This window comes from Nothoprocta perdicaria, unplaced genomic scaffold (genome assembly GCF_003342845.1).
Source record: "Nothoprocta perdicaria isolate Ctin4 unplaced genomic scaffold, notPer1 scaffold_268, whole genome shotgun sequence".
NCBI classification, from domain to species: domain Eukaryota; kingdom Metazoa; phylum Chordata; class Aves; order Tinamiformes; family Tinamidae; genus Nothoprocta; species Nothoprocta perdicaria.
Genome location: NW_020455497.1, coordinates 171781 through 195203, shown reverse-complemented (window position 1 = coordinate 195203; position 23423 = coordinate 171781). Strand labels below are relative to the sequence as shown.

The 23423-nt window shown below is 37.1% G+C and overlaps 1 protein-coding gene across 2 annotated transcripts in view; it reads left to right on the top strand.

Annotated features, from left to right (window-relative positions):
• Positions 1-23423, top strand: part of FHOD3 (formin homology 2 domain containing 3) — a 363251-nt gene that overhangs the window by 254244 nt on the left and 85584 nt on the right. For both annotated transcript variants that reach the window (XM_026040807.1, XM_026040808.1), the window contains exons 9-11: positions 2473-2616; positions 4765-5003; positions 23150-23275. In XM_026040807.1, coding sequence (XP_025896592.1) covers positions 2473-2616; positions 4765-5003; positions 23150-23275 — 509 coding nt within the window. The remainder of the gene's footprint in view (positions 1-2472; positions 2617-4764; positions 5004-23149; positions 23276-23423) is intronic.

Here is a 23423-nt window from a genome sequence, read left to right as displayed (position 1 = left end):
TGTCCTTGTATTTAATTACTGCGAAGAGCTTCCTCCCAAGTCAGACTGAACTGACCTAATTGTGGCACCAATAATGCCCTTTTCATCCAGCTTTGTCATGGTGGAAATTGAATTTTATATGCATTAGTCTCTGAAAATGGATCTGTGAGTTTAATGACAAACCATGCAAAGGAAAAATATTTGATTACTATAACTGAGAGTTTATTTGCCCAGTTCTACCAACCAGCATGCAATGAAAATGGGATTTCCATTGCTGCATGATTAAAAATTATGTTCACCAATAAAAAGCCCTAGCAAAAACAGAACTGCCAGTTAATGCTACTTTGTGCTGTTGCTTTGCCCTGACTACAGCCTTTCTGACTTCAAATAAGAGAAAGGGTATGCTCAACGGCATGGTTGTTTGTCTACCCTTAGACATGTGAGACATCACATTTTTTTCTGTTTGAAGACACTCAGGTCAGAATAGTTGTTGTTGGATTTCTAGTCAGTGCCAGGGTGCCAGTTTAGGAAAGAACAAAGCAGACATGATATCTATTTTTAGCACTTTTGTGGAATAGTTGCTCTGTGTTCAGTAGTTTTTAACCATATGCTTACATAGTGTCCTGGAGAGATGTGACTTTAATTAAGATTAAAGCCTGAAATCACAACTCTAACATTTCATTTATGGGGTTGCTGAGCATTCTTGTTACAACGTTCCCTGACTGAACCTTGCTAGTTTGGACTATAGTTTGGGAGTGACTGAAGAAGATACTGCAGGTTTGTATTTCATTTTAAAATAATAATAGTAATAATAAACAAAACAACAACAAAAACATGGTGATGCATGTTTTTCCAGTGCTTAATTTCACTGGAAAGAGATGCTTAAACCATGCATGGCATTTCATTTATCTGTTCCCATCACTTAACTGTTCACAGAAGTCAGATCAATCCTTCTGAAAGCTTAATCTGTGTGGGGAAGTAGTCCCCAAGAGCTGTTATGTTCCGTGTTGTGTTGCTCTGAGCAACTTTAGAAATACTGTGCTTCAAAACCCAGTACTCTGGTAGCATAATTCATCCAGTCTCATTCAGAAAGGTGATGGGAATCTCTTTGAGGAGAGCTTCGCTCTTGCAAGTGCTCTCTCTCCTTCTTGCTCTTTCTCTCCTCTGTTGGGAATAAGTAGCATCTGCTGGACAACTGCGTAGTTAAAATTAGGAGAGAGGAGCTTACCTCAGAATGGGTGTGTCCTTGGTGAGCTAACCCAGAATAATTGCTGAGCTTCAAGTGTGCACTGCCCCTTAGTTTGCAGCAGTGGCTCTGTGCAAACTGATCTTTGCAATGAAACACGTGCTAGTCTCCAAGTAGTTTGCCCTGTACATTCAGTAGTTTTGGCTTAACATTAGTGCAGAGCAGAATTAGACTCAAATTCCTGAATCATCCAAAGGAATGGCATAAATTCAGTACAAGCTGAATAGAAAACATCAATATAGTGGTGGCTCTGTTAGCTTTGAAAATGCACAAAGCTGTCCAGTGCCGATGTACTCTGCATTGCAGTTGTGGTAGTGAGTTTATTCCATCCCCATTTCTACTCCAATGTAGTGTATTTGAAGTACATGTTAAGACTACAGAAGAGCATCTTCTGTTTATTCTGGGATTCTGAATTCATCAAAAAATTGGAAACTGGACTATGGTAGGAAAAGTATTTTCTCTCAAACATAGACCAGGTACTCTATGTTGCAGAAGTTCATGTTAGATAACTTTTATTGATTGGTGTTAGTTACTTTCTAGTGTGCAAAAACTCTTCTTTAGTGTTGGTAAGAACTTACCCCATAGCTAGAGACTTGTAACTCTTCTGATATTTTGCTGGAGTCAAGAAGTTGTCATATCTTTAATAAGACATTTTAGGCTGAAAAGGAGGAAAAGAGACAATATCTGTAACACAGAACAACTTGTGCATTAGAATAACCTCTGCTGCAGGTGTGGAGGACAGTAGGCACATGGCGCAGGACATTTCCTGCTGTCCTCACATCACACAGCTGTGCATTGCACTTCTTTTTCTTCAGGCCTAAGTTACAGGAATCAGTTGGAAATCAGCTGCGCTGTTCTGAGCTAAACTGTTTTTTCTCTCGTTGCTTTTATCTCTGTGTTTGATGCTTTAACATTCCCTATTCTTTAAATCTGTAGTTGAGTGAAGCCAGGAAGAATCCAAATGTTTATTTTAATGACACACGTTTTCCATACTTTTTTGTATGAAATAATAACATTGATTTGTTTTGCCAATTATTCGAGTTTATACACAGTGCACAGAGTTGTTTGTTAAAGCTGTGCCACTTGTTTTTTATTTTCCTCATTTTCCAGCGGTGTCTCTAATTCCACATCATGGCTTGTGCTTTATTGAAATCATGCACAGCACCACTTGCCACGTGCTTTTAAAAGCCTTTGTTTAATTCTTCTCAAAACAAACAGATTTAAATGTTTTTCCTTTTGATTCTTAGACGCTGTCGGGGTTGCCAGATCAAGACTCTTTCTACGACGTGGTGGACTGTCTGGAAGAGTTAGGCATTGAAGCTATTTCACAGAGACATTTGAACAAGAAAGGAACAGACTTGGACTTAGTTGAGCAGTTTAACATTTATGAGGTAACATAACATGCCCTGTTCTATGCATCTTACAGCTTGTGCAAACTTCAAAGCTGAGAGGAGAGGGGAATGTAACCTAGGTGAAATTTGGTTATCTATTTTATTTTAAAAGAAAAACATCTGGTTGCTAGATGTATTATTCACATTCATGTATGTGACCTGCTACAGTACCTGACTGCACTTAATACAAATGCATTTCATTCACCTGGGGCATCCTTCAAGGCAAAAAAGAACATTTACATCTTTAGAAGCAGTTCTGCCTGCAATTAAAACTTTCTCAGACTGCTAGTTACACATACAGAATTAAGTTCAAATTTTTGCCATATGCAAAAGTGTTCAGCTCATGAAGGGGTTCAGTTTAGATCAGCTTCACATATACTGCTCACTCTACAGCTGAATACCCAACACATCCTTGTTTACGAGTTTACACTGGACCAGTTCCTATGTGCTTTGCAGCAATGGAGTAATAAATGACTCCAAGTTCACTACATAGGTATAAAATAACCACTTCTGGAATATTTATATGGAAAGATAGGATATCCAGTTTCTTAATAATTAGACCCCTTCTCAGACTTCGTGAAGTGTTGGATGGGAAAGTTTAGGCTGAAGTTTATATAATGTAAATGTGAATTCATGTTCTGGTGTGATGAACTGAAATGACTTTCTCTCTGTTTAAGTCCAACAAAGAATTCAGTTGATGTGATTCTCCATTTTCTTCATCTCCTCTATACCCATGTCACTTCATAAACCTGAGTAACTTCAGTAGACTTACTCCTTACATGAAAGAATTTACAGGAAGAGTCAAGCCAAAATAAGAACCTGGTAATGACAGAGGACTCCATGTTCCCTTTTATTTTTACTGTCAGCTCATAACATCCTTTTCTGAAAATGATCATTAAACTTAAAAGATGTTATTTTGCTCCCACTGTGCAAAGGGCTAATAGCAAAATTATCAGATTGCTTAATGGCTTTTTCTTGATAACCAGGCTAAATTTAGATGTAACAGTGTAAATTCCTCCTTTTTTGTTTCTGCCAATGTTGTTCTTTATCTAAATACCTCCTTTTTTCCTATCTTAAATAGATTTTTACCCTTTAGGCAGTAATATCCCATATCTTCCTGTCTCATTCTGCTCATGTCCCTTCACAGAAGAATCATCAGAATAAGAGGACTAGTCAAAAGAAAAGAAAGTTTATCAACTCTTCTGCTTACCCACGTAGTCATTTACTGTAACTGTCTCTTTTTGAATGGATCTTTCCCAAATAATAATGTTTTTCTTTATTATTATTTCTGTGTTTTATATGAGGTCCAACAGTATTTTCTGCCCAATAACCTCGTTGTTTTTTCCTGAAAAAATCTTTGTCCTGTACCTTAAGGTTGACTGGTGTTTTTTTGTTGTTTGTTTGAGCTGTGTTACGTTGGCAGTCGTTCTACTCCTGTGCAATTTATGGCTAATGAGCTCCCAACCTAGGTCACAAGTTTCTGTCAAATGTCATAATAATCATCCAATTCTCAACATGCTTTTCTTTTTGTATTATTCCTATGCTTCTCTGAACTGGCAGAATACTGAAAATACTGAATTTCCATTGAAGGGCATATGTGAAAGCAGTTAGGCTTACCTAAAAACTAGGTGGCTCAGAGAAGATGAGTGATCTCTGTGTTTTTTTTTTTTTTTTTTTTAATTCTACTGTTTTGCTAGTTCATAGAAATAAACTTGTTTTGTTTCCTTTGTTTACTTTGCAGAGAGATCTGTAATAACAGAGATATTAAGTGGGATTCAGTTATGTATACAACTGTTGATCTCTTTCTTGGCTGAGAAGAAATTATGGCACTGCTCTAACATAAGTTTTCAAGTAATAGACCTTAATTTCCACTTGTGTTCCCAAATCTGTTTTTGACTACATGTTGAGTTTTTAGTCATGCAACATGAGTTTTTTTTCTATTGTTTTCAGTACAGTGGAGACTTCAGAATTCCATTATTAGAGCTGCTACATTGAGCTAATGAATAGTTGGCAACTTAGATGGCTGGTTACAGAAATGGTGACTTCTAGTCATTGTGTTGTGACTAGTTATCTTTTAAAGCCTAACTGTAAAGACCCGTGATCTCTAAAGGAACCACATAAAAAGTCTTGCCACTCTTTCCTTGTTAGACGACACTGAGGCATGAGGATGGAGATGAGACTGCTGACCCTCCTCCCAGTGGGCGCAAGGACAGAAGAAGGGCCAGTCTCGGCACTAATGAGCGAAGGGGACTGGAGCGCCGACGGAGCCGGAGACACTCAGTACAGAATGTCAAAAGCACTTTATCAGCCCCTGCAAGTCCATGCAGTCAATCAAATGCCACCTACATGCTAGGCCATGGACAGCGCATTGAAGATCTCAGTGAGAAGTAAGTGGACAAGCTAAGGAATGCTCCTTCCTTTTCCTCCATTTCTTTCCATTATATTCAGTGCACTTTACTAATCTGCCAGTTGTTTTTCTTTCCTTTTCTTCCTCTTTCTGATGCATTAAAAAAAAAAAAAAGAAAAAAGAAGGTTGAAAGAAATCTCTGTAGATTACTTGATTTATCTATGTATCTAGATTCTTTGGCACTATCTACCTCAAGGAAATGAACCCAAACCACATGAGGTACAGCATTCAGTGTGGGAGCTAACCAAGGTTAATTTCATCTAGTGACAGATTTTCTATTTAAAATATCAACATAATAGAAGACTGTAACATGACTATAGTCACATTAGTATGATTTATTTGTCCTGTATATGTTACAGTTAATTCCTTTCTCTTTTTTCCTTTTTGTCTATGGAATTATCATTCCAGAATAAATATTTTCCTTTGAGGTTACACTCTAGTAGTGAACGTATCTGATGTTTTATAATTAATGAAAGAGAGACAGTAATGACTAGTTGAGGAGCCGTCTGAAACACTACATTGCCAATACCATTACAGTTCTCTTGGACTATGCATGATTAGAAAAAAATGGGAGATGCAGATCCTCAGCATGTCTGAATACCACACAAGAGGGCTGGAATTAATTTTGCCCAAGTTAAATGTCTGATCATCTTGCCTCCCTTTGAAGTCAGTGGAGAGTGGAAGGCACTTCTAGACCTTCAGTTATATAATGTATTCTACATGCCTGAAATTTCATCTAGGATGAATCATGCTCTGAAACTGACTCTTTGTCTCTGTTGACCATAAAGGGAGTCTGGCTGATTAGCTCAGATATAGATATGTGTGCTGCAGGTACCTAAAGCTGACCAGATGTCTGTCATCCAGTGGCTTTGAGGTGCAATTTGCAAAACCAAAACATGCTCTATGAAGAACATTTCTTGTGTTAATCGTAATATTTTGGAAGTTTTTTGAGTATTTCTGCTGGATAGCACTGGATGTAAACTAAAAGCCTTAAAATCCCGTATTTTAATGTAAAGCAGCCCATCTTGCAAACGAGATCCAATTGACTAAAGTTGAATGGCTTCAAGCAATATGAAAATATAACTCTGGATAATTTTAAATAATAGATGAGTGTTGTATATGACATAAAGACTTATTTTTGCATTTGGCAACACATTCATGCTTGTTTTCCATCACTTTCTATTGGCCGGGTCTGTAGTGAGCTGGCGGCCAAGTGCCCCATGGTCTTGCAGGCTGGTGACGAGGATGACAGTGCATTTGAGGCTGAGTTTGAGGCGGCTTCGGTGTGAGTACAGCTGGGGCTTCAGCTGCTCTGCATGCAGTGCCTCTTGCATGGTTTTGGCCTCCTTTTCATGACATACTAATGGGACTGGGAGTCTGTCTCGATGGATATGCAGCAAACATCATTGGCGTGTTGAAGTGATGAATTTGGATTAGAAATGGGGAATGCTTCAGCGACACAAACATTGTTGATTCTATGGTTGCAAATAAATACTTGAGTTATGAGGGATACTTTCCCCAGTACATTTTCTCATCATTAAAGTTTGCTTATTAGATTTATTTTGCAGCAATTCTTTGGTAATTTTTAATAAATTTATTTCAGCTGATTTTTTGTAGTGGGGTCATGGAAATATGGCAGATGATCTTTGCAAGTTCTTTGAAATATCTTTTTCACTAACATATCATAATTTCAGCTAGTATTATTCTTTGGAAAAAGATAGGCAGTCCTACTCTGTATCTCCCTTGAGGCTGACATAATGTGAAGCAGAATTCATAATTTTAGAATTACTAGAAGAATTAAAAGAAATTTAGTAATTTTAATTTCATATTGCAGTTGTATTTGGAATCTCTTCTAGGAAAGTAATTAAATTCTCATTTTTTTAATGTTCAAGTGCATTGTTTTACAACTACATCTGAAACCTCAGTTTTATTCATCTGCCTCTTTAAGAAGGAGACACTGATTATGAATGTATGTAAGGTAGGGATGTTTAAGGAGAGTGCTAGGTAAATAAAAAACTTTCCTTTGCAGTAACTAACAATGGGAAGTATTATTTGTACCTAGCAAAGCAATGTGATCGGTAAGAACCAGAAAATACGTATTGATGCACAAAGATGCAGATTTTACGCTGAATCAAATTTTCCATATTGTTGTAACAGGAGGCTAGTCTCCTATTCACAATGACTCTTCTGGAGGTCCAGCTCAGTTGCTAATAAATGAACAGTTTAGGAGAAATTATTCTGATTCTGTCGTCACAATTTTTAGTCACATCATCAAGCCAAACCTATAATTCTGGTAGGAAGAGGAACGAGTTACCAAATCCCAGTCACTCTCTCAACTTTCAGTGAAATAGTGCAGGTGAATAAAGTAGTTGCACCACACTTCATATTTAAACTGGGAGCAAAAACAACTAAGAGGAAAACTTTGTAGCTTCTATTAATTCAAATTTAAACACAGGACAGTAGCAATGTCAAATGATTCCTGAGCAGGGAGGTTGGACTACATGGACTCTAAACGTCCATTCCAACCCCAACCGTTCTGTGTTTCTGTGATTCATGTGATGTTGATGCACAGTTCTAAAGTTTGAATTAACCTGAAAAAACGCCTTATCGCTACTTTGTTTTACTACTGGAATTATTAAGTGTACAAATTAGAGACCATGATCACTGCTGCAATATTTTTTGATTAAAAGGATCTTAATACAGTGTTGTAAGTTTAGGCCTTATTGCAATTTAGAATGAAATTTTATAATTCTATTTTTAAAAGTATGTTAAAAATATGATGCAGGTATCATCTGCTTTTGTCAAATTACATGCTTGCGTGAGCTTCTGCTCTGCTTCTCTCGTTACTGTTGTAGTGAGGATTGTGCAAAAATGGATCAAAGGTAATTATCATGTCCATAAACTGCAAGTTTCTTTTGTTCATCCAAGACAAGCAGATGTCTTTCACTATTGACTTTCTTTTGAGTCATAACTCTAGTCCTTTCCAAGGAAGGCACAAAGTCTGCAAGACTGCAGTAAGTTTTTTCTGTGCTGTATTTAGTTGAAAAATACACTGAACAAAGAGGCACAAGTCTCTTCAATTGGAGGCTTCTTTGCTACATGTTCTTTACCATTAGGAAACATTTAACAATATTCATACTAATTTTACTGTGCTGCTCCTTCTGGTATCTCTCTGCTTTGTGTGTGGTGGCAAATTTCTGTCCTGTTTTACAGTGGATTAATGCCTTTAAGTTCAGTGGAATTACTTCTGATGGATGTGATTAGCAATTAAAATAACATTCTTACGCTGTGCTGAATTTTCTTCTAGGCAAGATTATTGGTTATTTTTGGACTTTGCTACCAAAATCGGTGGAAGGTTCAAGTTCTTCCTCAGCATTCTCCTTCCCACAGTGTTCATGTTTCTTTTCTGACTTCGTTAGTTGGTTTGGCAGTTGCTTTGCTTTTGTTTACCACATCAAACAGGTTGTCCACAGTCATCTGCTTTGTGTCAGCCGATAAGTCTTCCAAAAAGAGAAAAATCCTTGATGCTGGTAAAGCAAAAAAAAAGAGAGACAATATTGGCCAAATTCTGTTCTGTCTCACAATGCTCTATATCCAGAAAAGTTCTCTGAAGTCCATGGAGTTTCTCTGATTTACGCCAGGCTAATTGAGAGCAGACTTTAGATTTTAAGCTGGGAAAAGTTGACCATAAATGCTATGGGCAACTAAAAGGAAAACTTACAGGCCTTTTTCATCCATTTGGCAACCTTCCTTCAAAGTAAATGTATTGCTTTGCTGCCTGTGGTTCAAAACAAATAAAGACCAAAATCTGCTTTGTGTTAAAATAGTTTTCATGGAGAGTGAAGCCCAGCCTAATGTGTCTGTTACAGTACAAATAAATAAATAAATACATTGTGACTACTAAATAAGGTTAAGTTTGGTTTAAAGATAAGTAGCTGCTGCAGCATACCTTTAAATGATATCCCTTGCCTGACTACTACCAGGTTTGCTTAGCTGAATAATTTCTTTCTTTCCCATAATGGCGCTGAATACCATAAAACCTCAGGGCAACTCCAGTCCTGTGAACTTATGGCATCTTAAATGCTTTACTGTAGACACAGAATTTTCCGTGCTGGTCTAAACTTATTTTTTCAAAGCTATCTTTATTACTTCTGCACAAAGGATAGAGTCAGGGAAAAATGTGGAGTAGAACTGAAATTTCATTGATGTTTTTGTTGTATGCAGTCATTTCTGGTTATGTAGGTGTTAACAAACATATTATTGTCGTTCTTTTGGTCTTCATTATAGCTAGTTGGAGAGAAGAGAAGGCAAGGAGTTGGGAAACTCTTGATTCTGTCTTAATGGAGCAGGTGGCCCTTGCAAAGGCCGTGTGCATACACAGCAGTGAAGCAGAAACAACTACTTCACTAGCTTTTCAAGTGAATCTGTTTCCCATTTGGCTGTGTGCTTCCCTTTGATCAATATTACACCGAGAACATTCCCCTTTTCTCTCCCGTGGTGTCCTGCCAGAGTTGCGCCAGCCGGACTTAGCAAACGAACCCAGGGAAGGATCTAGTAGATTTACCTTGACAACGTTCATCACCATTTTGTGTGAAGAGGTCTGTTCAAGTTTTGTAGAGGGTTTTGCATATTAATTGTATTCATATAAAGTTCTTATAACCAGGAATAGATATGTACCTTACTTTATTTTACCAGACTGCTTTTCTTTTTTGTTTTAGGTTTTTGTTTTTACTATTTTCTCTGGCTCTAATTGGCTTTACATCATCAAAAAAGTAAAAAAATCCCACAAAATAATTTGCTAGGGTGAGTCACTATACTAGTTCATCTGGAGATAAGCAAGCCTTCAGGGAAGACACACTGTTGATGTTAATGTATTTGAAGCCTAGCATGCAGAAGAGCTAAATGACATCAAAGAGGCCTCTTAACGAGAAGTCTGCATCTTCATTCAGCAGCAGAAGTTGGATTTAGCAAGCTATCTTTAGACCAGAAGTACAAAAGAAGTGTAAGGAAAAGTGATTGCTGAGGTTCACCTGAGACTTCCAGATTATTTATTCTGAAAAACATTGACCTTCAGGAGAGGCATCTTTTTATGATGGAACAGGGGATGCAGAAGAGCAAAGTGTAGCTTTGTACTGTGTACCTAAGTATATGCTGGTTTTATACTAGATCCTTAAGAAGGACTTAGGAATCAAGATGCCATTTGCCCTATATAGTCTCTGGATGGATGCTAAATTATTACAACTTGTGAAGTTAAAAACTCATTAGAAATACTGAGTTGGGCTTTTTTAATCTGAGTTGGGCTTTTTTTATCTGGAAGGCTCTTAGGACTTTTTCTCTGAGTGAAGAGTAGCTCCAGAAATTCTCAAGTTGTCTACAAGTATCTGGATAGTTGAACAATGTGCACTGAGGCCGAGGGCTTTAGCACCCTTCATATATTTTTTTAAAAAAGGGGAAAATTGTTGCCCAAATAAAGACTGAGCTGTGCTGCGAAGTCATAAGGAACTGTTTGTTAGAGAAAATATGCCTCCGATGCTTGAGGACTGCTCAGGAAGAGATCATGACCAGTTATCGTTTGATTTTACCAGAAAACAATGAACATAGCTGAGCCTCTTATGCTAGGAATCTTTTTCTGCTTAACTTGGTATTCTTGTTACATTTCTGTCTAACTACTCAGACCTTGGTTTGGCTATTGTGCCCCATCAACTGATAATTGAATTTGCTTCATGTAGAGCCAGGCCTGCAGGGGTAGTTTGTCCAAAATACAGCTGAGACTTCCAATTTTTTTTTTTTTTTTTTTTTATGATTTTCATGTTCTCAGACAACCTAAGCTTGCAACTAATCTTCAATTTTCTCCAGCATTTAGCAAAGCAAAATTCTAGTTTTCGTCATGATGTCTGAAGTTCTGGTGGCTTTCCAATGCTTAGATATATAAAAGCTTACAACTATAAATTTAAAAGCTATTTTTTTGGAAGTGATTGGTTGGTTTCTTTTTAAAGTTTAGGATGGGTGTTTTTTGTGTCTCTTAGGGTTATCATCTGGAATATGAAACAGTATGAAACAGTGAAGTTGGGAGACTCAGACCTGACTCTGGTTCAGGTTCTGCTACTTTAGATTTGGACAGAGACACATTTGTTTCTCTCATTTGCCATATTGCAAGGAAGGTTAATCTGAACATGAAGTCAAGCAGATTTAGAAGGAGGGTGAATAAAAATAAAATATTATATGAGGTTAGCATCTTGTAAGACAATCTTGGAGTGATCTGGAAGGAATGCAAAGGAGGAGAAGGTGTGAACGAAACAGGCTATATGATGTTTTCTTTCACATCCATACCATAAACAGAAGATATTATTCATGTGAAAATAGGTACTGACTATTAATACCTCAGTAATTGAAAAAAAAAAGCTACAATTTGATGAATGTCTTATGTTCTATTACTGTTTGAGTTTTATGGTTCTATTACTGTTTGAGTTTTATATCACCAGTTTTTATCTGAATTAAAATACTTCACTAGAAACCTCTGTTTTTGTAGTAAGAATACTGTTCACTATGGAGTTACTGAAGGGAAATGTCAGGAAACATGCAGAGTCCAATTGTCAGCACTGGCTTTTACTGTAAAAGCAATGAGTAAATTTTTCTGCTTGAATTTCAAGAGGAAAGAAAAAAATACTGTGACTTAACCCAGGTTATGAAACACTGTGCGACTGAGCTTAATTATTTTTTCACTATGTATATAGCTTTGTTGAGCTACCTGAGAAAATATAACACTGAAGCAGGATTAGAATCCTTATCTCCTGAGACTCAGGCTGGCATCTTATCCATCAGACCATGGGTCTTAGACATACCTCCACAGTGTGTTTTCAGCATTTGTAAGCATGATCCTGTGAAACCCAGAAAGATACATATGATGTGACAGGAAGAAAAAAAAAAAAACAATGTTTTGGCAGGTTGCTGTTACCAGAACCCTCTCTTTGAATTAGGAGACAGTAAGAGTGCCCTTAAAGTGTCAACCAATATGCAGTTCAAAGCTCTAAAATCACCATTTGTTCTCTCATTCTGTACGTTTCCAGCATTTATTTCTCCTAAAGCCTCTGTATATGATGGTTCTCTTTCTTTACCACCTCTGCTCATATGAATGTAAAGACAGCAATGCTGTTGAGTGATCAGAGAGCTGCAACTCCTGAAGTCCTTGCGTGGTCCTGCCGGTATCTTAAGTGAGCCTCTGCCTTCACTGCCTCTACCCTGGTGTATCCTGAATAAAACAGCTGCAACATTTTTTAAAAAAAAAATTAAAAAAAAATTAAAAATTAAAAAAAAAAAATACCCAGCAGTATTGCCTGGGTATTATTTAGGTTATGAAGAGTTTATACTGATCATATTTTAGGGATTAAAAAAATAAGAGTAACCTGATGATAATGAACTACCTGACATTCAAGCACAGAATTATAAGCATGCTTTCCCTTATCTGCAGTTTTTTTTTTTTTTTTTCTGAACAGTGTCCTTTAGGTAGGACAATTAGCAGGATATTTTATTTCTTAATTAGGTATCGTTTTTTTCCTTTCTATGCAGATCACATTTTGAGGCTTTCTAAATCATTTACTATGCATAAACTGTGCATCTTGTGTTTTCAGCTTCTTTCAACGTACGGTTTTGGTGTTTACTCCTGCATGAAAAACTAGTTGAATGGGTTCTGTCAGTGTAGGAATAGCAGCAGAAGAGGCATTTGTTTGTTTTACACGGGCTTAGGAACTCGGCAATGAATTGTGCTCTCTAATCTATGGAAGTGGAATTTTACTCATAAATTGAGGATGATGGCAAGCCATTGCAAAAGACAGTGAAATTACATCCACCATGACTTATAAAGACCTCTGCTCGATGGAACATTTTTCATTTTCTATTTGTTCACCTGTAAGGAGCTCAGAGAAGCAGCTGTCCAAGTTCTGTGCAGGAGGGAAAATTGATCGGATGTTTGAATGAAAAAAAAAAAAAGAAAAAATAAGCTTGAAAGTAATGTAAAAATCTTGAAATCAATGGTACAATTTCAGTGAAAATAATATTGTAGGAACAGCTAATGGTCATGTTACTTTACTGAGTGTGGCCTGAAGTGCTATTTAGTAGCTGCTCCTCTGGAAGGCAGTCAAAGTTTAAATGAAAGTAATTTGAAGAAACTGTATTGAAAAGCACTTGTCTTAATTAGAGAGCAGAAAAAAAAAATTCTTCTTCAGTAATTAACTGCACATATGTTGATATTTCTGGTTTCCAGAACTCTCATATGTTGAGTTTCTCAGTTCTTTGTTTTCTAGGTCACATCATAACTTTAAAACCCCATTTGTCATGGGAGTCAGGTGTTCCCTTTTCTTGGGAATTTCTATTTCATTCTGTGGGTGATCTAGAAAGACCCAAAAGTAAATGTCAGCCCTCATCTACTAACCTGCAAAATTAAAGAAATATTCAGTGAGACTTCTTATTACGATTAGATGAACCCTACTGTTATTAGATGAATCAAACACCGAAGGGAGATCATTTCACAGAATCACATAGTGGTTAAGGTTGGAAGGGACCTCTAGAGATCATCTAGTCCAACCTCCCTGCTCAAGCAGGGACACCTAAAGCATGTGGCATTTAATTCATTCTTATCTCATTAGGCTGTGCATGCACTGTATATGCAAACCAAAATGTCTGTAATGAAGTTACGGCAAAACTTTGCTTTATATTTAGATATTAGGACTCTTCTGAATAGCTGTTAGGAGTTTTAAGTTTTAGACATTAGTAGCTATTCTGGATTTAAATGATCTAAAGAGTATCTTGCCCTTAGAAACTTCTACTGATACCAAGTAGAGTAAATCTGGTTCTGTAATCAGATTGACATGCTTTTTCTTTGTGAAAAAGTAGTAAATGACAGGACTGCTATATTTTTATGTGTATTAGGTATGATCCTTAGCACCTTATGGACCTTTCCTCAGCATTCAAATAAACTTGTTGATGTTTCCCTTGATTATTTTTTTCTACTAGCAATCTCAAAATCTATTATTTATCTCTGTGCAATCTAGAGCAGCCTTTTGGTATCAACAGATTTGATAGTGTTCTTTAAATGTTTTTTTGTTAAAAAAAGTAGCAGAGATAATCCTTCCGTTTTAAAGTCTTAGCCTAGATTTCGTTTTGATAACCTGATGATTCTCTGTCCATAAATGAACTTTTTTTTAAATCCTTTTAAACATTAACATATTTTAAAGGACTATAAATGCTTCCATGTCAAACTTTGTTTCCTTACCACTGAAACAAATGAGTAGCAACAGTACCTTATATGTTTGTTCAGCTGCTGTTAGTCATGATGCACTTTTTTAAGTCTTGGCTGTTGTATTTTGTTTTGTTTTTATGTAGGTAGTGGTAATCCATTTTAAAGCTGAAAATAAATACATTGGTTGCTCTAAAATCTACTTTCACTATTTTAAAACTTTTGTTGAAATCTTTCTAATCTGCTGCTTTCATCATAGCACTTAAATAACCGAGTGATGGCTTTATTGCCATCATATAGCAGGTCCTTCAGAATTAGCTGAAGGCCTCCCTCCCCACTCCACCATAAATATTTGCCTTTTGTTAAACAAGATAAGTTGCTCAGTGCTACTGAAAAACACGCTGACTTCTGCAAGCTAATTTAGCTGAAAAGCTCTCTATGAATCATTTTTCTTAATCTGATGTTACTACTGGCTACCATTGGTCAAATCTCTACATATACATGGGAGTTTTGCCATATCATCCCTTCTTCATTTCATGCAAAAATAAATATATGACTGAAAGATACAGATGAATTCCCAAATGTGTCTGCTGTTCTGTTTGAACATCTGTCTGACCAACAGTCTTAAATTTATTATAATGGCGTCTGTTTTAGCTGGTATTTTGCAGTTCTAGTAAATCTTTAAGTGATTGTTTCCTTTTTCTACGTTTTGAGAAACATTTATCTAACAGATAATTTTTTTTTTTTTTTTTTTTCCCCTGAATAGAATATCTGTTTTCTAATGGTATGGAGAGACGGTCACTATTGCTTCTGTTGAAAAGCAGTTCTTCTAACAGAGAGCTTACCTCTCTTCTCTGATCTGAATCTGACCTGCGTTCAGTGGATGGTCCGGAGGTCTGAAACTTTGAGCTTAGTTGCTGAAAAGGCCTTTTGCAGACCTCAGGGTTCTCCCTTATGTGTATCACTTATATTATACTGTGTGAGTTGCCTGGGGCCAAGGATGGCTCCCACAGGCAGCATGGGACTGTGCCGGCCTCTGTGCTGCACTGGGCATCTCACAGAGATACTGCTCCTTCCTCTGCCCCTTCCCACCTCAGTGCTGGGTGCAAAGTGCCTGTCAAGGGTTAAGGTCAACAGGGGAAGAGAGATTCTTCTAGCCTCGTGATTTGGAAATCAAAGAGATTGCCCTAGTAAGACAATTATCTGGAATCTCTAAAAGTAAGCCGATGGTTAGAGTTTGAGGATGGCCCACAGAGCCAATGCACTGCTCTACGGTTTTATTGATGGGCCACACATCTCAGTTTTGTGGTTCATTTTTGAACTGATAATGCAAGAAACTGGCCTTAATCTGAGCATTTTTACTGCAATTCTAAGGGCTGTTTAGTTTTCTGTTTCTTTGAAGAAAATTAGCCCTTCCAGTTTAAGTGAGATGCAGGCTTTTAGGCTTTTTTGTTTGCTTGTTTGCTTTCTATTTTTGATGCACAACACTTTATAAACTCTGATTTTATAAAGCTTATCATATATAAGCTAAATTTAGGAAGTTTTCATATTTTTAACTAAGCTAGTTCTATGGGAGTCTGTTTTCCCCAATGATGTATTAGAATAAGGCTTTGCAAAGCAGCAAAAATGAAAGCATTATATTTCAGTTCGTTATAACTCACCAGTAATGTATGCTTCATTTGTTATATGCTTTTTATACTGAAGGTCAGCATTATCTGAAATGAATATCTAAATTTAGACTGCTAAGTCCATATATATTTCAAAAAAAAAATAGGAAAATTAGGAAAAAATTAGGAAAATTAACTGTTGAGTTTGGGCTTAAGATACTAATTAAATAACCTATTCTAGTAAATAATCAATACAAAAGCTTTGAAATCTGTGGAAGAGAACAGCTTTCACTGCTGGTAAATAAAAACCTCACCATCAAAGACCTAAAGACGATAGATTCAGGGTTATAATTACAATATTTAAAATCAGATGACAAGATCTCAAGGACATATCCCACAATATGTCCCTCAACACTGGTTTAGTGAGCTGATGGTGCTGTGTTCTGAAGTGATCCTTTCCATGAGGTCCTCCTCCTTGGGTCTGAACATTTTCTCCTCTTTCCCTAGCTTCCCTTGCCATTCAGTACATAGGTTACACTGATCCCAGCCCAACTCCTATGAACTCCATGTGAAGTTGCCATGTGTTCACATTAAACTCTCATCCTTACTGCTATTCACTTAGGTGAACAATACATAACTCAAAGAATCTTTTCAGATTTGTAATATCCATCATATCCAGTGAGCAATTCAGTTACAATTCAGTGGAGGCAGACAACATAGCCTTCTTTTTTGGTTTCATATAGTTTTCATTTTACTTACTTGGTTTGTACCTTGTGGAGGCTTTATGTGTTACTGAGCACTGAACCAAAGCCTGCATTGACAATGAATCTTTACTTAAATAGTTCATGTACTGGCATCCAATATGTAAAATGTTATTTGCAAATAGTCCTGAACTGGTTTAGTCTTTCTATTTTTTCTAACTTAATGTTTCATTCCATTCTATTTTCTGGTTCAGCTGCATAACAGAAATGTTTTATTTGTGTTAATTTAAAAGTGTGATGTCAAGTGCCAGCTTAATTCAGCATGTACCGTGCTTTAAGTCAAATTGAGACAGCTTAGTACCTTATAAACTGAACATTGGTATTGTCATGAGTGCTTTCCATTAATATCTGTGCAGGCTGTGCAGGTAGTGGCACAGCACAAGTAAAGCTGAGCTCCAGAAAAAAAAAGCTGCAACAAATTTTGATGTCTTAAAAATTAGTAATAAAAAATGTAAATAGGGAGAAGGTAAAATCAATGTATCACTGGTCACTCTTGTTCCAGCCTACCAGGAAGATGCAGATGGCTGTTTGCCTACAACAAAGCAGCTCCTCTGTCCTTGTCTTCCACTTCTAGCTTCACTGAGTTGGGTTTTTTTCTGATGATAATGTCATTTTCTCTTCCACCTTCTCTCTTTGCATCCTGCTGTGTGCCTCTTTCCTTGATTTGACCTCAGAGAGGAGGAAGAGTCTGAAGAAGAGGAGGAAGAAGAGCAGCCAGTTACAGAGCCCAATACTGAGGATGAGGGGGAGGAAGAGGCCAGTAGGCAGGTCGAAGCCAGGTACCAGGACTCGGTGTCATCCCTGCACCTCTCCTTGGCTCTGTAGATCCTGGCATTAACTCACCATCCCTCTTAACTCACATTTCCAGCTTTCTGTTTAAGCCACCCTCCAGGAAATTTATTTGCTATTGTGTGTGTGCTAATAGCAACACATTTAAGTGTATCTGCTCAGTATATCAGCACGAAGAACTGTTTGCATTCACTTACTCTTGATTATTTTGGTACAAAATGAGTAACAGTCACACACCCTAAAGACAGAGAGTCTCACCTATCAGAGAGCCTAACTTCTTTTCAGGCATGGCTTAGACATATCCTTTTAGCTAGAGCAATGCTGAAATGTCACAATGCTTTGTTGAGTTAGGCTATTGCTTGGTTTCTTAGGTTTTTATTGTTATCTCTGTTTTTATGCTATAATCTAATTAACAATATCTGTCAATATGGGGAAGATCGCCACTTTTTGAATATTCCCTCTAATTTATTTTTTTTAATAAGTGAAAACCACCTAGAGATAAAGCTGTTAGACATAGATCATTTCATATATCTATGCATGTGTGTGTATATATGAATATAAACAAACCGGCTATCAAAACAATATTCTCATGTAAAATTTTCCACATATTTCTGAGGAATATATGGATTTGGCATCTGGCAACTTTATCTTAATAAATTGGAAAAAAGGAAATATGGTCTTCTTTCCAGACAGCCATTTGATTTAAGTTAAATTGTTTGGCTTTGCAACTCGGCAAATGAGATTGGATTTTTTTTTTTAAATCAACCACATTCATGCAGATATTACACAGCATGGAAGGAAGAAAGGAAGCTGTTTAATGTGCAAATTCCAAAGAAAATACTGTACTGTTGTTATTAATATCTTCCAGTCTGCAAATCTAGCCAAAGTTTGCCTGAAATTTCAAAAGTGATAATTTCCTCAAATCCAAAAGCTTAAAAGTCAAAAGCTAACACACTGAATCAGATGGATGTACTAAATATTGTGAAAAACAGGGTCTAAAAGCCATATACAGGCCATAATGTGTTTATAGACCATCATTCTTTTGAAAGTATAGTCATTTAGAGGTGGTAGATACTCAGATGACTTTCCTAAATATTGTCTTTCACTGTCACTAGAGTATAGCAAAAATGATGGGTATTCTGGCCTTTTATTTTAAATCCTGACAGGGTAGAAATGGTCTGGCTTCACTGATTGCTGTCATGCATATCTGGCAAAAATAGACCAAGTTTTTCAGCCTACCCAATGCCTTTCTGTTTTGGGTGTATATACACCTAATGATTAACTTTATTATATCCTATGTGTGATCCTGTACATCCTATTGAATAACATATTGTGTGACTCTACGGCAATCCGAAAGAGGAGGTCCAGCTGCTTGCACACTGTGTAGGTGGAGGCAGAGATGGTCCAGGGAAAATCAAAGCAGTTGCCTGCCGCGTGACGCAGCTCAGAGCCCGTGGCAGTGCTCACGCTGGAGATGGTGGAGGTAGCCAGGAGTGCATACATGGATTTTCACCTGTCCTGCTGTTCTTCCTTTTGTAGTTCAGCAGCGCATTGCTACATTAGAGCAAGACACATTTTTTTGTTGCACTAAATGTACAGGTAGCTCTAATGGTCTTCATCTAACACCAGCACAGTGATCAAATGGGATGAAGACTCTCAGATAATTTAGTAGCTTCACACCTAGGCAAACAACTTGGTAAGATGTTGTTTTCAAATGAGCTTTAAGCCTTAATTTTGACTAAAGAATACGGATTTGGCACTTTTTGTTTTTAACTTTGGTGAATGAGTGTCTCTGGGTTTTTAGTAAAATATCAAATGGATAGATAGTATCTAAGAAAGATGAGAATGACACCTGGCCTTCTGAGGACCTGAGCTGTCCTCGGACAGTGTATTACAATATCTCTGTTCTGTGTGCCACATCATCTAGGGTGCTGAGATTGATTGTTCTTCCCATCTAACAGGCTGCGTGAAGATAGTGCAGAAAATGGATGTGAAAACAAAGTTCCAATCAAAATTCAGAGTTCTGAAAGTCTGTAAATTAAATGCCTTGCATTCCTTTTAGCTGAATCCCTCCCTTCTCTCATTTTTTTCTGACCACAAGAAAAACCCTACCAGAATACAAAGATTTGAGAATCTTTAATTAAAAAAAAAAAGAAAAGAAAAAGAAGAAAAAAAGAGATTATCTGCATTTATGGATTTTTTTTTGGTTTGATTCTGCAAGCCTTTATTTTTCCCCAGACACTATAATCTATTGATCTCTCTTTTCCCCATTTCTCTCTGCCTCTATTTTCCCTTCCTCACAACATTTTCCTCCTGCAGTGGGGCTCCAGCTGCCCATGAGTTTACGAATGAGAACTTTTCACAGTGCTCTGATGCTTCAACTGTCTCAAGTGCAATTTCTCCATCTGAGAGGCCTCTACTCTGCTCTAGAGCAAAGAGATCTTCCAACAGCTCCTCTTCGGTGCCTGATTCATCTATCTCCCGTCATAATTCTGTTCATTCATCACCATCTTCACCTGCGGGAGTTTTGCTAAACTCTTCCCAAAATTCATCAGCATCCATTACTCCAAAGGCATCTCCGACAGTAGAGAAACTACCTTATGTACCACACACTCCTTTTCACCTCTTCTCATATGACTTTGAAGAAACTCCAGCATCTCTGAAAGAAAAGGACGCAGAAGTGATGAGGGAAAACAGGTAGATTTTATGCAGCTGATATTAATTTTTAGATAAATGAATAACACCTTTCAAGAGTTTTATAGTGGTAATAAAGTGCTTTCTGTCTTGTATTATTTCCAGAACATACTGCATTAGTTTTAGTCATGTAAGCCTATATTTTTATTTGATTGATATTCTGCCATCGCCTTTGTTGCTTTTATTTCATCTTATTCCTCCTCAAGGTCTACAGTTAATAAGTAACCCGGCCTCCTCTGTCCAGCAGTAGATCAACAATGTGTGATTCAGGAGATCGTGTGTAGGAACATTATTTTGTTCTCATTTACAACAGTCATGATTTGCGGTCGTGATTTCTTGAAAATTAATGGAGCTCTTTTGATACAGAACTGAGAGATCAGATCAGCATATGGAATTCAAAGGTGAAATCTTGGCTTCAGAGGCTGAACTGACGGATCTCAAATTTGCTGTTAGATTACACCGCATATCCCTGATACATGTTAATTCAACTAGATTTAGATTAAACCTTACAAAGCACATACAGCACTTGAAATATGTAGGTTTCCTTCTACAATGTATGGTCATGTTTTAATTTTCAATTCCACTCTCCTAGCCATTTACAAACATGTAAAACTTTTTGTTTTGTCTCAGTCTGTTTTGAAATAAGACAGACAACAATAGATAAAACAGAAAGTAATACTAGAGAATCACTTTAAAAAGCTGATGGTTTTTAGCTTCCTTTCCCTAGATGTTATAAATCTACACATATATTACGAGCATTTTTATTTCTTCCTTTCTCCAGCAGTCCTTCTGAATTTCTGCATGTGAAAAAAAATTTTGATTCCTTTGATCCTTTTAATTTTCGATCTTTCTCTTCTAATAGGTGGGTGTTTGCTTTCTGCTGTTTTTTCATTTCTCTGAGAAGCATCTGAATCCAAATAACTGTTGATAAAGGACTTAGTTTAGATATCTTTCTTTGAACTCTAGGATCCCTCCAAATTCATATTTTCCTGCATATTTGCTAATTTCCCTTAGATCTTTCCCACTCCTTTACTGCTGTCTCATTACTGCTACTATTACAATTACACCTTTTAGAAAGAATATATAAGTAAATCAGCAAATACCCCCTTTCTCTGCTGAATTTAGTGTTTCTCCAGTGGCTTTTCTTTTCCTCTGACTATCCTTGTGCTTTTCTTTATCATATAGGATAGAGGGTGTGATGTGAAGGGAGTATTGTGTTGGGTTTATTTGGAGAAAAAGGAGAGCAAAGCTTGGGCGAGTTGGGCAGGAATGTAATCATAAAAAATAAAATAATAATAATAATAAAAAAGGTAAATACCTGAATATCTGCAAAGGTATCTGATCTCTGCAAAGGGAAGGTTTCTGGGACAAGGCTAGCATAGCTTGCATTGGTACATCTGACATGATGGGGAAATGAGGTTTTGACTTTCTACTGTTCTAGCCTCTCTTTTGCCCTCTGAATTTGATTTAGAGGGACCCTGTACACGTGCAAGTCCCTCTAAATTTAATTTTGCTGATATTTATTACTCTGACCCTATAGAAGTAGTGTTGCTCTATTTTTAATTGTGAGTATCTTAGCTATGGCCTCATTGAAATCCCCTGGTCTGAAACAACATTTTGCACTGTGTCAGAAAAGGAAACATAATAAGAAGGTTTCTGTATAGAGCATGATTCCTTCCTCCGCACACACACATATTTATGTGTGTGTGTCTGCACGTGTGTGTGTGTGTGTGTGTGTGTGTGTGTGTGTGTGTGTGTAAAACTCCTAAATGAAAATTTGATTTTAACACTGGCCTTGGCATTCCATAATGCTATTGTACCCTAAGGAATGAAGCCTGAAACTTTGAATGAAATTTTGCATGACTAAATGAGTACGTTAAATGGAGCTCAGGGAAAACCAACCAGCATTTTCAAGAAAAATCGCTGAGTGAAGAGAAACTTAATACTGAAGCATGTGGGAGAAAAAGAGGCAGAAAAAGGAAAAGATAAAGGAGGATTTATTGTACAGTATGATTTATAATAAGGAAAAAGAAGTTTTCCTTCAATTGTCATTTGGATGAAATAACCATGTACACTACCAGCACAGCACCATACGCTTTGCAGGTGGGAAAGTGATATTTTTCTGTGAAAAGAAATGTTAACAGTTTTCCAGATCAGGTATCTCTATGTCTCCTTGTCAAGCCGTTTAAATGTGATAGTTAAAAGGCCAGCAAAGCAATGCCATCACCTTTTCTATTCATTACAAGAGTCAGGATGAAAAAATTGCTACAAGCAACTCTGGGGAGGTGGCCCATTCTGAGAGTTCTGGAAGCAATTTCTCTTTGATCAGCAAACCTCACATTGAAGTAAACTCTTTTTTGTTGTTATTTTTTACTTTCTGCTTTTTTTAATAGAGCAAAAGCTGGTAGAAATTCCTAAAGCCAGGCTTCTGGAGACATGTCTTTTTAGCCATGGAGATGATTTTTTACAGATATTCTAGGATACAACACATACGCTATGACATACGTTGGAGGAGGGGAAAGCAAGTATATACTACCCACTTTAATTGAAAAGAATGTGGATGCTTTTCATTTGTGATGCAAACATTTACCAATCATGTACACCTGTGTTCAGATGATGCCTGCGGTGTGCTGCTTTCTTCCTTAATTTCTGGGAACGAATACTGCTGACATGTATTGTTTCAGTCCCTTCTTTAATGGCTGGGTATCAGCTCCCAAAACAGTGAATAAATCTGAATGAGCAGTGATTTAAGTATTCCAACTCAAAACAGTCGCTTAAGAGGACCATTCTAATCTCTCATTAATCTTCATACCAATAGCTTAGTATTCAAATCCAGTATTTTCATGGCATGGCTTATATTAGAAGGAGATGATAGGTTCCATATCTTGAATTTAGGTTAGAGGAAAAGTTTCAGAAGTTGGATGTCTGGAAAGTTCTGGGATATGGCAGCATTCCCATCCCCTAAACATGCCTGCTTGCTGACTATTTCTTGTCTCCCTTTCTGCCTCTCCCTTTCTGCTTTTTTTTCCCCTCACCTTTGCAGGTACAATAGCTATGGCAGCAGCTCTTACTCTTCTCCACGACCTTACTCTGGACTGAGTGCCCCTACAACACCCACTTCTCGTTATGGGACAGCTCTGTTGCCACCTCAGGAGACCAAATCAGACAGGTCTGTGTTTTAATTAGCATTCTGATATAGTTGCTTTGGACAAAGGGAAAAAGACGAATATTTAAGTAGCTCTGAATCATTATTAGGACTATCTTCTATCTGGATCTTCCCAGTTATGGGAAGAGAATGCACAAAAAGCTAGAAATGT